The 13,014-nt window shown below is 42.1% G+C and overlaps 1 protein-coding gene across 3 annotated transcripts in view; it reads right to left on the bottom strand.

Moving 5' to 3' along the window:
• The window catches only part of STAT1 (signal transducer and activator of transcription 1), a 29,169-nt gene extending 16,581 nt beyond the window's left edge, over positions 1–12,588 (bottom strand). For 2 of the 3 annotated variants that reach the window (XM_054069424.1, XM_054069425.1), the window contains exons 1-13: positions 12,432–12,587; positions 10,531–10,659; positions 9,832–9,976; positions 8,483–8,581; positions 7,058–7,153; positions 6,253–6,331; positions 5,007–5,098; positions 4,240–4,391; positions 3,807–3,965; positions 2,382–2,474; positions 1,817–1,876; positions 934–963; positions 758–851 (exon numbers count right to left, since the gene is read on the bottom strand). In XM_054069424.1, coding sequence (XP_053925399.1) covers positions 758–851; positions 934–963; positions 1,817–1,876; positions 2,382–2,474; positions 3,807–3,965; positions 4,240–4,391; positions 5,007–5,098; positions 6,253–6,331; positions 7,058–7,153; positions 8,483–8,581; positions 9,832–9,976; positions 10,531–10,658 — 1,227 coding nt within the window. In that variant the 5' untranslated portion in view covers position 10,659; positions 12,432–12,587. Of the gene's footprint in view, positions 1–757; positions 852–933; positions 964–1,816; positions 1,877–2,381; positions 2,475–3,806; positions 3,966–4,239; positions 4,392–5,006; positions 5,099–6,252; positions 6,332–7,057; positions 7,154–8,482; positions 8,582–9,831; positions 9,977–10,530; positions 10,660–12,431 lie in introns of all 3 variants that reach the window. The other variant, XM_054069426.1, reaches the window with a different exon arrangement.
• Positions 12,589–13,014: the final 426 nt, after the last annotated feature.

Below are 13,014 nucleotides of genomic sequence, written 5' to 3'. Positions count from 1 at the left end.
AGTAGTGACTGATCCTATTTGGCTCTAAGCTGTGAAAGTCATAGGATTAATAAACTCTTTAATAAACCATTCGGCTATGAAAACAGATACTGTACCCTTTTGATGTAATGCCTTTACATAAGCAGCCTGATAAGAACAGAAGCAGCATGAAATTAGGAAAGATCAGGTGAAATACTATTTTATCAAAGTACTCCTCTGAACTCCATAATAAACTCCACACAGTATCTTTTCTGGAAGACAGTGAGGAAGAGAGACTTGCATTTTTCCTTTCCTATTTTCACAATGGAACCAATCTGATTTATCTCACTATCTGCAGATAGCTTTGGATAGTCTGCTGAAGGCACTGAATTTCTTGTAGCTGTCCTCTCCTCAAAAACTTTCCTTTTCCAGTCTCAAAGCTCTTTAAACTACTCCAAGCTTTGCTACCTATGGGCCTTCCTTCAAAATGTCTTTTTTGACCTTTCAAAGCTTCTTTTTCTTGCTTCTCCAAAGAAATCACTACAACATAAACTGTATGGCAGCAAATACTCTGTTGCCTTTCTGGACGTATTTCAGTGAAAAAAAGCTGTAGCATTTCAATTGAAACAGGCTGAAGATTCCAAAAAGGGAAGAACAAAGTAAAACCAGAGATGTTCACAGTTCCTCTTATACAAAAGTAAACAATGACTGCAATAACAAAACCAATTTGTCTCTTTCCTACCACACCCTCTACCCACAAAATTAACTGGATATGTCAATAGAAGAAAAACAACCCTACCAAGTGCCTGAATTCTGCCGCTAGACTTCCATTAGTAGATTCTTCCATGTTCATTACTTTTGTACTTGTTCCCAAAATATTAAATTTCCTGAACCTTCACAGAGAGAGGAGAATTAGTGGTCTCAAATTCACTAAAAGAACTCAATACTAATATACCAAGTTGTAATGCCACTTACCCTTTGACCGAGTTCTTCTCATTTACGTCTCTGTCAAAAAAAAAAAAACCAAAAATGACAAAAAAAATACCTTCTAAAGATATTGCCACGAACACAGAAAATGTGGGTGGTTTGTTTCAGTAGCTGACTGAGAACTGGTAAAATGCTTCTGTGAAATCTTTTGTGCAAAGGAGGCAATTAGTTCAAGCAGTCAAAATAAATATTGTACTACACAGGGTATTTTTTAGCAAGACTTAAACTGTGCTATGGGGGCTTTATAACTGAAACAAGTCCTTTTGCTATAGAGGCCTTAACTCTTGCTGAGAAATTTATTTAGTACTGTCATTCTGAATCTGCTTTCAAAGTATACCACTAGTTCCATAAATTGCTGCATCACTTGAATCAGTTTTCCAGTCACCTGAGATTTTACTGAGTTGCATTATATCTGGTGCCCTTTTCAAAGCCTCAGCTCACACATATCCATGTAAGAGTACTTTCCTTTCTCCCACCTCACCCAAGTTTCTGGACCTTGGAGCTGGTTGAAGCGAACAAAATGTCCCTTAAAGATTTGAATGTGAAGACAAAACCCCACCAGCTTTCTTAAAAACACAGACCCTTTTCATGACCTTACAGGCAGCATCATCATCTTGGAGAGCCTGTTACATTTCTTTCCCTACCCTTAAAGCAAGCGCTGAGGCCCTCTGTCCTTTGTGACACGTCTTTAATGGCAGAGAGAGATTTAGAGCAAGAGCACGGGTAAGAAAAAGGCAGGATATACCCACTGCAATGGAGAACCAGCCTCTCCTGACCAACTCAGCACTTAAAATATGAATGCCTTTTGGATTTCTGAACATGGGGACTGCTTACCATTAATATATGCAGGGATAAGAAAAATGCAACATACTTATCAAATAAAACTTTCACTTTCAAGTTGTAGTTCAATTCCTGCAATTTCACCAGCAATCTGGAAAGAAAGAGGTTTTTTGAAAAATAAGTGTAGTTACAAAAGACAGGCTCTCTTCTAATGCACTGCTTATCACAAGTATATTCAAGCTGCACAACTCAAGGCCACATACAGACTCCAAGCTTGCTCCATAGAAGACATTGTATTTGCAGTGACAAGACAAATAAGCAAGATCTGCAGACCTGATCCTAGGTCCTGATTTAGAGAGGAAACTAGATGGGCAAATGAGTTATTCTTTCACATGACAGAGCAGTTTGCATGTGTTTGTTCTGCTGTTTTGTTGCGTTTCCTCATACGCTTAAACCCCTGCACTTCTGGTAAAGGGTAAAAGTTAAATGCAAGTGAATCTTGCCTAAAATACACTTCCCTGCCACACAGCACTTCCCTCCTCCTCCTGACCTTAGCACTTAGGCTACTGTGTAAGATCTGCAAACTTCTCAGTTGTAGAAAGCCAATGACATGACGGGCTTATCATGAAACAAGATGGGGGAAAGGGAAAACATACCTCAGCTTTACAGTAAACTGTACTCCTGTCTTCAGAACTAATGGCCTCTGAGGATGCGTTGGCATGCAAGGCTGCCTCTCTACCACAAAGGAGCTATGTGAAGAACAGATTAAAGGCACTTTGATTTACCAATGTTATCTTTAACGAATAAGAAATTACATCAAAAGTGAACTTTAAAAGAATGGTGATTTACCAGTAATACCATGGACTTTATTCATTCTGTTTCAATCTACATACAGGTCTGTGCATGGGCTTCTTTTAGCTGTTATCAACAGCACTAGAAATATTGCAAGTATGAAGTGATTTCATAAGAGCTGGCTTTTCCTAAATACATTGATGCCCTGAGGAGGGAGAGTGCTAACTCAAACTTCCCTGAAAAGAAACAGTATGTAAACACTGTGACATAACTAGCATAATTCAAGAGAGGAGCCTTGCTTTGTTTGCTACTTCCCAGTGCTTGCTAAATTCTTATGGTTACAGTGCTATGTAACAAATGCCTAAAAGCTAGATACGGTAGCTGGAGATTTGATGACGGCTAGCTAACCCCACAAAGCAAGCTCCTGATGCTAGCCTGTTCTGATGCACCACAAACTGTTGCTGTCTCGGCCACCTTTTTTGTAGCACTGTGCTGTGTGTAGACACAAAAATCTTAAGTATTTCTACTGTTACCAAGTTCTAGGAAGCATGGAGACTTTTCCTTCTACTCTACCCAGAGGCAACATAACTAAACAGCAGCTGGATTTCTACAGCTCTTCCTCATTGCCTTCACTTAAATGAAAAGCAGTAGCTGTATTTTCCAGTTAAAGATTAGTAGTGAAAGCATCTAAATGGAACTGTGGAAACTTGGGTTCTAGCCCTCCATAACAGGGTGTTACCTACTGTATCTAAGCTAGTTTCAAGTCTTGCAGTATGAATTCTTGTCTACTTACAGAAATGGGACTTTCATCTTAAGTAGGGCAATTACCAGTTACAGTAAAACTTATACAGCAATGGTATATAGTGATATGGCTGGTCTCCCTGTGCTGGAGACAAAGAGAATGCATCCAGAGACAAAGAGTTATAGAATCTAGTGTGTGTTTATCTCAGGCATAGCTTGGTGCAGATGGGTTTTTGCCTCCTTTTACTTCAACTTTGCAGGGCTGAAGCTTAAAACAAGACTAGGAGTTCGATTCTATAACCAATGCATATTGTAGCATAGCTCCTGCTAACTTAAATGATAACTGATAACAAACTCTTTCCATGGCCTAAGTCTGCGGAATCCATAAATGGAGTAAATCTCACAAATAGTCATTTAGCTTAATGTTGTACCAAACACAGGAAAACCTCAAAAATATTTAGCATGCAGGAAATATTGAGGGAAAAGGAGGAAAGGTGCCTTCTGTCATTTAGTCATGCAAACACATAAAGACCCTTCTTGTTTGATACCTCTGGATGAGCTGTTTGAAAAGACTATGTGTTCGGTCCTGCAGAACTTGTTTATTTTTTGTGATGGGATCAGCATCATAGGTAAACTTCTGTTCCAGTTCTTCAAGTTTCTTGAGCTGCTGACGAACTTGCTGTAGACTTTCAGCAACAATGGTGAACCTACAATTACACAGTCTTATTACTTTTAGCATGTCTTTGTGTTGCAATAATGCAAGACACCAGCCAGGTGACTGTCCCCAAGGACTAAGCAGCGCATAAAGAACATCTCTTGCTAACTGGAAATGTGGTGAGGCAATAAAATTAATGAAATGTAGTTATGCTGTGACAGAATGAAATGTGTAATATAAACAATCAGTGTATTTCACAGATCTGGTGTTCCTTTGTAACACACTTTCAAGTTCTTGGCTAATGCAGTCCTTGACTGGAGACTTACCAGTTCTGCAGCTGGTCAAGACAGGCATTGGGTGGGCCACCAATACATGCAGTCTGTTGCCTGTGTTTCCACTCCACCAGCTCCTCATTAATAAGAGCGCTCTGCGTGTGCTCTGTGGTATTCAGCAGCTGTACTATCTTGTTCACCACTTCCTATAGAGAATATTAAATTACTTCTTATTAAAAATACTTTTACAGGAAAACTAAGTACTGTTATAGCTAATGCTACCTGTCTTACAAAACTTTGCATGAATCTCAAAGTAATAGTTTGTCAACAGAGGATGTTTCCTAAAACACCTGCTTCTTTTTAGCTGGAGAATTTATTACATTAGCCGGAGAAAAAATGCATATTCACTATTGTTGAATTCTAAAGAGCCAGTGTTTCAGACTCATATGTGCCAAGAGTGTATCTGGGATCACCCCAGTGCTTGCTGCAGATCTGAGCACTGTAACAAGAGTGAGCATGTTTAACTCTAACATAGCTGCAAAATGTTTAATCAGTTTTTCCTCAAGAGCTTGACTATTGAGACAATACTTATCCCTCTCACTGTTCTTTTAGCTTTATCTGACAGAGTTTGATAAAGGTTGCTAGAACAGAATTGCTTACAGGGATTCTAGATTTTCAGTCAGGATGGAAAGAATCTTAGTTCAACTGACAGTAGTAGAAAAGCTTTTTCTTTTACATAATTTGTTATGTCAACCCCCTGAAAATGAACACGTGTTCAAAATGAAGTGCTGTTGCCTTCTGAAAGAAAACTAGAGTGCTACCTTTCTCTTGATGTCAAGTAATAAAAACATCTTCTGGAGATTCGTATGTTCTTTCTTATATTCCTCCTGCGACACACCGTTTGACTCAAGCTCTGTAAAGTAAGTCCAAATTGTGAAGGTGAGGCTGAAGGACTGCAACAGGTCATGGCCTTGTGAGAAAAGGGAAGTATGGGTAGGGGAATCACAGGGTTTAAGAGAGAACCTGCCTGGCTTATGTCAGGTGAAATATATCTTTAAGGCTTACAGGATGAAATATTTACTGCCTCCTAGACCCATTTTGTGATTCCTCCTTTGCCCATTCTGAAAGGACAGACTCTACACTCAGAGCCCTAAAGCAACGAAAAGCCACTATCCCAGTGAAGTAATTGAGACATGAGTTTGTTTGCTTTTTAGAGCAAGAACCTGATTTAAAATAATGATTACATTGTGTAAAGATATACACAGAGGAACTTGTTCTCCTGGTGACTTTGGACATTAATCACTCATGTTACTTAACCTGGCAACAGAAGTTAACTGCTATTTCAAGGCAGGATGTTCACAGCCTCCTGGGGGTAGCCCATGCTGACAGATCCTGCATAGTTGCCCTAGCTACTATCTCTGCTGCCTACTGGCCTTAAGTTAGAGGTGCACTTTATGCACTGAAAGTTTTTTAACACCTGCCTCGCGGAAGCACTACCTGTTCCCCAGTACAAAAAGCAAAGTTGTGGCTTAGTGCTACCCTTAGTATCTTCTGAACATGTGCCTCTTCTGAGGGACAGACAACTGCCAATTTGTCTTGAAAATGGAAGCCTTTTATAGAACAAAGTAGTCAGAAAGAGAGACGGATCTATATAATGAAATTAGTGTGTGTGCTTTCCTCAGTGCACAAGGGTGTACAGAATTTGAAGCCAGAAAGGCATCTGTGAAATTCAAGATGGCAAAGAAAAGTGTAAAAATAACTATTTATATGTATGGTTGAATGGTCACAGAGTTTATAGGGTTTGCTTTTGCTAGTAGCAAAGGGATATAAAGGACAAAGGAATGCTGTGTTAAAAAAAGTGGCTCTCTTACTGTAAGAAGAGACATACGCAGAGAATGCATTTTCAGAAATCTAGGTTACAGCATAAAGTAGAATTAATAAAGGAGGGACATTACCAGTAAGTTTGGCTATATATCATTAGGCTTATTTTCCTGATGCAAGATGGCAAAGTTTACTCTTACAAACTATAATATACACAATAGGGTATGTCCTTGATAAATTACTCACCTCTGTTCTGCAAGGTTTTATACTTAAAGTCGTATTCATCTTGCATATCCTCTAATGTCTTGATGTCTTGCTCCACATCCTATAAAGCACAAATGAAAGTGGCCACAACTATTTAATAATTTCATGTAAAACAAGACTTCTGATCAAGAACTACCAGCCATTTGCAGAAATGAAGTCCAGTTTTACAGTAATGCCTTTGGAGCTTCCTAACAGGAAATACCCCTAAATTTAATCACCATTTATCCTCGCTTCCTGTTCTCGGCTAACTGAAATCTGTTAATTATAAAATATGGAAAAGCCATCATTGCCTAGCCATGTAAGTTCACAAAATTCAGAGGAACCTAAGCACCAGGGGAAAAACCTGGAACAGAACACAGCGTTTTAAACTTTCATATTCTTAGGTATAGCTTGGAGAAAAGCTTTCTGTCATCTCAGTATTTGTTAAGACAAAAAAAAAAAATTTATATGCTAACTGAAAATCTGTCTTCTATTCAACAGAAGAATGGTCAGTATATGGTTTCTTAAGAGTTCTTCCTCAGCTAGTATTTCAGATGACCAAAATGCTTTTGCTGACAAAGTTCACAAGAAATGTATCTTGCTAAACCAGTCAAATCCCAGTCTGTATTACAGTGCTATTGACAAGTAACTACATTCTATTTTCAAACAGGTACTGGTGATAAGAGTTGAAAAACAAAATATACTTTATTTTTACTTGTCATTTCAGAATGAAATTACTTTATGCACTGAAAGCTTTTTAACATGTATAAATCAAGAAACACCATTTAAATAGTTATACTATACTTACTATAACACTGTTTTTTACAGCCTTAACTTTCACATCAAGCTCCTTCTGTTTGTCCAGCATCCCAATCACAGTGTTCTGTATGCTTCCCACTTCCATCTGAGGGAGGCAAGCAGAACGACAAGAGAATCAAACCAGAGTGACCCATGAGAGCAGGTGCTTTTTTCATTAATGGAAGACTTTTGTTGGCTTGTTTTTTTTTTTTTTGTATGGCTTGTTCTGATAAATCATACTAAGGTTTTATAATATAAAATCCAGTTCAAGTGATATGCAGAAAAAAAAAAAAGGAGGAACAAAAATGCCTGTCGTGTGGTATTGCTGCATTTTTTCATCACAGCAATACAAAGATATAAATATATTCTGTTTTTGCTTTGCACAAATCCATTTGTTTGCTTATCTCCACATATCTTCTAAACATATTTCAAGAAGTCAGCAACCCTGAACACTGGATGACATCAACATTAAATGTCAGATTCATCCACAAGGATATGGGGAGAAATGGGCCATGAGCAAGAACAAGACAGGTCTGCGTACAGGCAAATCTGGTACTCAATTTCTTTCCTACAGGGCATTCAAGCACACTTCAGATCTCCATATAGTTTGAAAGCTGATCGCTGTATCATTCAGGAAGCTTATTGCATGAATTGACAGGGGTCGAGGTGCAGTAATTTAAACACAGGATTTTTTGTTCCGCACATCAACACAATAGTACTGCTAGAAACCTGCGCTCCTCTAATGTGGGATAGTCAAGCATGCATTGTTGCTCTGCCTAATGCTTCAACTTAATGTATTGTCATCTGAAGTAATTATTTTGGCAAACTGGCAAAGGCCATCAATCATAGATAGATAGTCAGGTCATTAAGGCAATCCAAGCATACTCTAATACCCGAGATTCTCCTTCAGTTTTTGGCTTAGAGTTGTGCTCGCTCTGCGTTTTATCTTCTCAGCTTTGGGAAATGAGAACACTCACCAGAAAGCAGAGGTAGGGTGTGGTGTTGCACCTGGTGCCAACAGTAAGTACAGGAGGGTCTATTTCCCTTTCTAACACCACAAATATCTCATATACTGGAAAGGCAGTTGTGTGTGCTTTACATCACATGTCAGAAAAGAAACCGGACCACTGCACTACAGCTACAAGGTACTGGGTAATGTCTTTGACAGTCACATTTTTAGAGGAGCTGGTTTTGGACACACTTGCATTAGGCCCTTTGCCGAAAGTCTATGCCCGAGTGCTCTTCCCACTCTCTACGACACACATTCAAAAGCTTGCTCTATCAGGAAGTATTTGGGTATCAAAACTTAATATGAGTCAGGCACGACTTCATTGCTACGCAAGTGAATTACATCTAGCTACACAGTTTGCACCCCTTTCCCAAGGGACAGGAAAGGGCAGGTACAACTCCAGTAGACATCCCAAGACTAAGTTACCTGATTAGACAACTGGGCACTGTTCAGTATCTTCCTCTCTTCTTTCAGACAGTTGTAGATGATCATTGCCATGTGTATCGGGTCTTCTTGGAAGTTATCCTAGCATTAGAAACAGTCTATTGTTAAAGTTCATACTCATAATCTCTTGTCCTTCAGAAAACTGATTGGCAAAAAGATCAGCGAGTGACTGTGTGTGAGCCTCGGTCACGGCATGCTCCAAGACAACAGGGAGCACGACAGCTGCAACCATGTCCGAGAAGGAGATTCTATTTTTGATCACTAGTGTATGGAGAGATGGGACTATGCACAAAACAGGAAAGAGTCAGAGACATTCCTGGGAGAAGTGAGATGCTACCCTACAGTCCTAGAGAGAGCTCATAATCCCCTGAGAACCACCCTCCCACACCTCTGAAGTACAGCTGCTGGTTTTGAAGGGGGCTTGTTCTAGTTCAACAGGTAGAGCTCTTGCACAGCGATGTGAAGGAGATACGTTAGCTGCTATTTATGAACACAGTCAATGGTGGATACAAATTCAAGCCTACTGTTGTACATCCGTAAGCTGAAACATGCCCTAGATTAAGTATTGCCCTGCTCTACCCCAGATGGTGCTGCCCTGGGGGTTGCTGAGCTGTACCAGTCTTCCTGACTGATCTCTCATTACTGATCATTAGTTACTGCTAGATAAACACAGCCTGGTCAAGTTCCCCTCTCCTTGGAAAACACTGCCCTAGTCACTGACTCGAGGTGAGGACAAGACAGGTGTTCAGGAAATAAGCTGTGGAGAAGGCGATTATGTGGAATACCCTACAGAGAGAAGGACTGACTAATGAAAGCAATTAAGTCCACTAAAAAGACATTCTGTGCTGTTGCTCACTACTAATTGCTTTGGCCCCCTTTCTTTGTCAGTAAAATCCACTGTACATAAGTGCTATCTAATGACAAGTCCTTTCTATTAACTGCAATTCTGCAGTTACACAGCATGGATTTCCTCCTGTGTTGTTTCTGCATCAGAAGCTTGAACTGAGGAAACTGGCTGGGGAAAGGGTGGTAGTAAGGGACACTGCATTGGAGCAAGTGCTCAAAATATGTACAGTACATCCCTTACGAACCATGACTTTCTTTTTTCTAGAGTTCCCAGAAACTGTAACTGTACTGGTAATGAAACTGAAACTTTCAAACTGTAGCCAATTAAAACAAAAACGCAGCAATGCTTGAATTCTGGCTTTTACATTGCGATTCTCACACTTTCTTTGTGAAAATCCCTCACGGTAGGGTAGTTCTCTTAGAGGCATCCAATTGCACTACCAAAGCAATTCAAGCAAATGTATAGGCATATACCCCAGGCATACCTGAAGGTTACGTTTGCTTTTCCGTATGTTGTGCTGCAGCAAAAAGTTGTTTTCTATCAAGAACCTACTAAATTGATCATCAAGCTGTGACAGCAGGTCATGGAATAACACCGTAGCAAAAGATACGTTGTTGGCTGCATGTTCCCTAGAATAATTTAAGGTGTGTTCGTGTTAAATATGCTTTCAATACACCATTCAATAAATGCATGCAGGAGAACTTAATTTTTAATTCCCAACTCCAACTGTAGTACATGCAAGCAGCAAGAATTACTTTCAAACACAAGCCACTTTCATTCTCTCAGCTTTGACTTTACTTTCCTTGATATAGAAACGTTTTTCTTCTCTGTATTATTCTTAACATATTCTGTGCAACTTCATTTACTCATTCCATGCACACCAAGAAGCAAAAAGTGAACCTCATGCATGTGCACACTACACCACTCTGCCAAGACTTCTGTGGAGTGTCTTCTTTTTGAAAAAGTTCAAAGCCTGCAAATAGCAAGAGACTGACCTCACAAGGCAGTAACTGTTTGGTCTTGAAACAGCTGTTTTTGTTACAGACCAACTGAAGGAAATATGAAATAGCAAGCTTGTTACTCTAAGAGTCAGGCCCTTCAAAGTCCTGAAGAGGGGCAGACACACAGGCTAGAGCACCTGTACAGCTCCCGAAGCGTCTGAAAGGCCAATTTCTATACTTACCAATCCTGGTTTTCCAGCCACTGTGCAAGGTACTGCCTGATTTCCATAGGAAAGCTGTCATCGTATAGCTGGTGAACTTGTTCCAAAAACTTGGAATCAAGTTGCTGTAGCTGAAACCACTGAGTCATCCTGAGGGGGGAAATTCAATGTAAATATTTAAGCAGTATTTTGATTGAACTGGTGAAAAGTGACTCAAAGTTTTCATGAACAACGGCAAAACTGGAGTAAGAAGGAAAAGTTTCCAGCAAACAAAACCACTTTCTTCTCAGCTGTAACAGTTTTAGAAAGCTAATCATTAAAACGGAACACTGCTTCTTCTGTGCTTTTTAAGAAGAAAAGAAACATTTTTAAAATTGCAAATTAAGACAGTGCATTATTTCATGAAAATCACCCTTCCCTATGAAAACCTGCAATTTTTTTTCCCCTTTAAACCCCTTTTTACAGCATTTAGGGTACTGGTAGTGTTACCGCTCTCTTGCTTAGCAGGGAAATGGGAACAAGGACCTGCCTGTTTTATACATGTACTCTGCATGTTGAGATCTTGCACATGGAGTTTCACCTTTTCTTGCTCATGATGTGCTCCCCACCAGCAAGAGGTGGGAAAAGTGTGAGGGGCAAATAAAAAAATCTTCTAGGGGCCCATTTTCAGGTGCTATTTGTGTTCTCACTTACCTGCTTTGAAAATGGACTAGATGTTGAGTCACTTCAAATGGAGTGTTATGCAGTCAGAGAGCTATTTTTTGCACTATATGCTTTAGTTCCCATGATCAAATTTTTGGACTAAATTAAGTAATGTCAGTGAGATAATATGACTGTGAGCTGCTGCGCTGCACAATAGCACTTCTATACAGGTACCCTGTCGTGTTCTGATGCATGATCTCCAGCTGCAGATCTGCTACTGTCTCCTCACTGGGTTGCAGATTAGCATTTTGCAGTGGAAATGGCATGTAAAGACATGTCAAAGTCCAAGCTGAGAACATGGGTGGTGGGATGCAGGTCCACTTGTACCTGCAGCTTTTACAAAAGTGTGAATAGGACCTATCCAAGGAACAGGGCAGCTCCACAGTGAAGGGCTATCTGTTATCCAAACCAATTAGTGTCTGCATGCCAGTTTCTTTAGCTGCTGAGTGGCACATGTGATGTGTAAGAAGTAAGCAGGAGTTTAAAATGCTGTTATGTTTAAAGCAGGGACTCTGAGGATTTTGATGTGCATGGGACTTGGATTATAGGTAACACAGCATTTGAGCATGCTGTAGTGGCACCAAAGCAAAGAGTTAAACATGACACGGGTGAGGAAAGCTCGAAGAACTTTTGAACTGCATGAAGTTAGTCTGGTTTCATAGTCACAGAAAGCTTTGGGTTGGAAGGGACCTTGAAGATTAACCAGTTCCAACCCCCTGCCTTGGGCAGGGACATCCCACTGGATCAGGCTGCCCAAGACCCCATCCAACCTGGCCCTGAACACCTCCAGGGATGGGGCAGCCACAGCTTCCCTGGGCAACCTGTGCCAGTGCCTCACCACTCTCATGAGGAAGAAATTCCTCCTTATGCCCAGTCTAAATCTGCCCCTCTCCAGTTTATACCCATTGCCCCTAGTCCTGTCACTACAGGCATTTACAAACAGTCCCTCCCCAGTTCTCCTGTAGCCCCTTCAGGTACTGGAAGGTCGCTATAAGGTCTCCTCTAAGCCTTCTCTTCTCCAGGCTGAACAATCCCAGCTCTCTCAGCCTGTCAATCAGCGAGAGCAGCACCGGGACGAGGGCTCGGAGCATGGAAAGCCCGTTTCGCTTTGGGAAGGAAACCGCAGGAGGACGCCCCTGACCCTCGAGGGCTTCTCCCACAGCTCGAACCTCACGCAGCCGCGACAAGCACCATCCCCCGTGCCCGCTCCCCGCACTCACTCGGGGGTCTCCGCTGCGCGCCGTCGCCGTCTCCGCCGCTGCCCGCCGCACTCTGCCCGCGACCCGCGGCGCGAGGACGGGGCAGTGCAGCCAATCGCGGCCCGGCCCCCGCCGCCTCGGTCAATGGGCGCGCGGAGCGCCGCGAGGCCCCACCTACCGAGGGCGTCTGTTCCGGGAGCAGCGCCACCTCCCCCCCGCCGCCGGGGGGAGAAGCTGCGGTCGCCGCCGCATTATGTTTGCTGGGGCGTCTCCTCCCAGGCCACCTGCCGCCTCCCCCTCGCCCCTCGGGCAGGGCTGCTAAAGCCTTTCCGAGCGCCCTGCCCGGCAGCGCCTGCGGGATGCGGAGCGATCGCCTGGGAGCGGGGGGGCAGGAAGAGCCCTGGAGGGAACAGCCGCACCACGTGACTTCGGGGAAAGGCGGTGGGGAACGAGAAAGGGGCGGTGCGGAGGGGGGGGGGCGAAAGCGAAACCGGTGGGGCGGGGCCACGGGGCAGTGCCCGCCCCACCGTCAGACCCGGAGCGGCCGCAGATAAACAGTAGCACTCGCTTAGGAGTTCTAGAAAGTGAGAGTCCTTTCTCAGCC

The sequence above is a fragment of the Cuculus canorus genome, chromosome 6 (assembly GCF_017976375.1).
Source record: "Cuculus canorus isolate bCucCan1 chromosome 6, bCucCan1.pri, whole genome shotgun sequence".
Lineage (NCBI taxonomy): Eukaryota > Metazoa > Chordata > Aves > Cuculiformes > Cuculidae > Cuculus > Cuculus canorus.
This window is presented reverse-complemented; position numbering and strand designations above follow the sequence as displayed.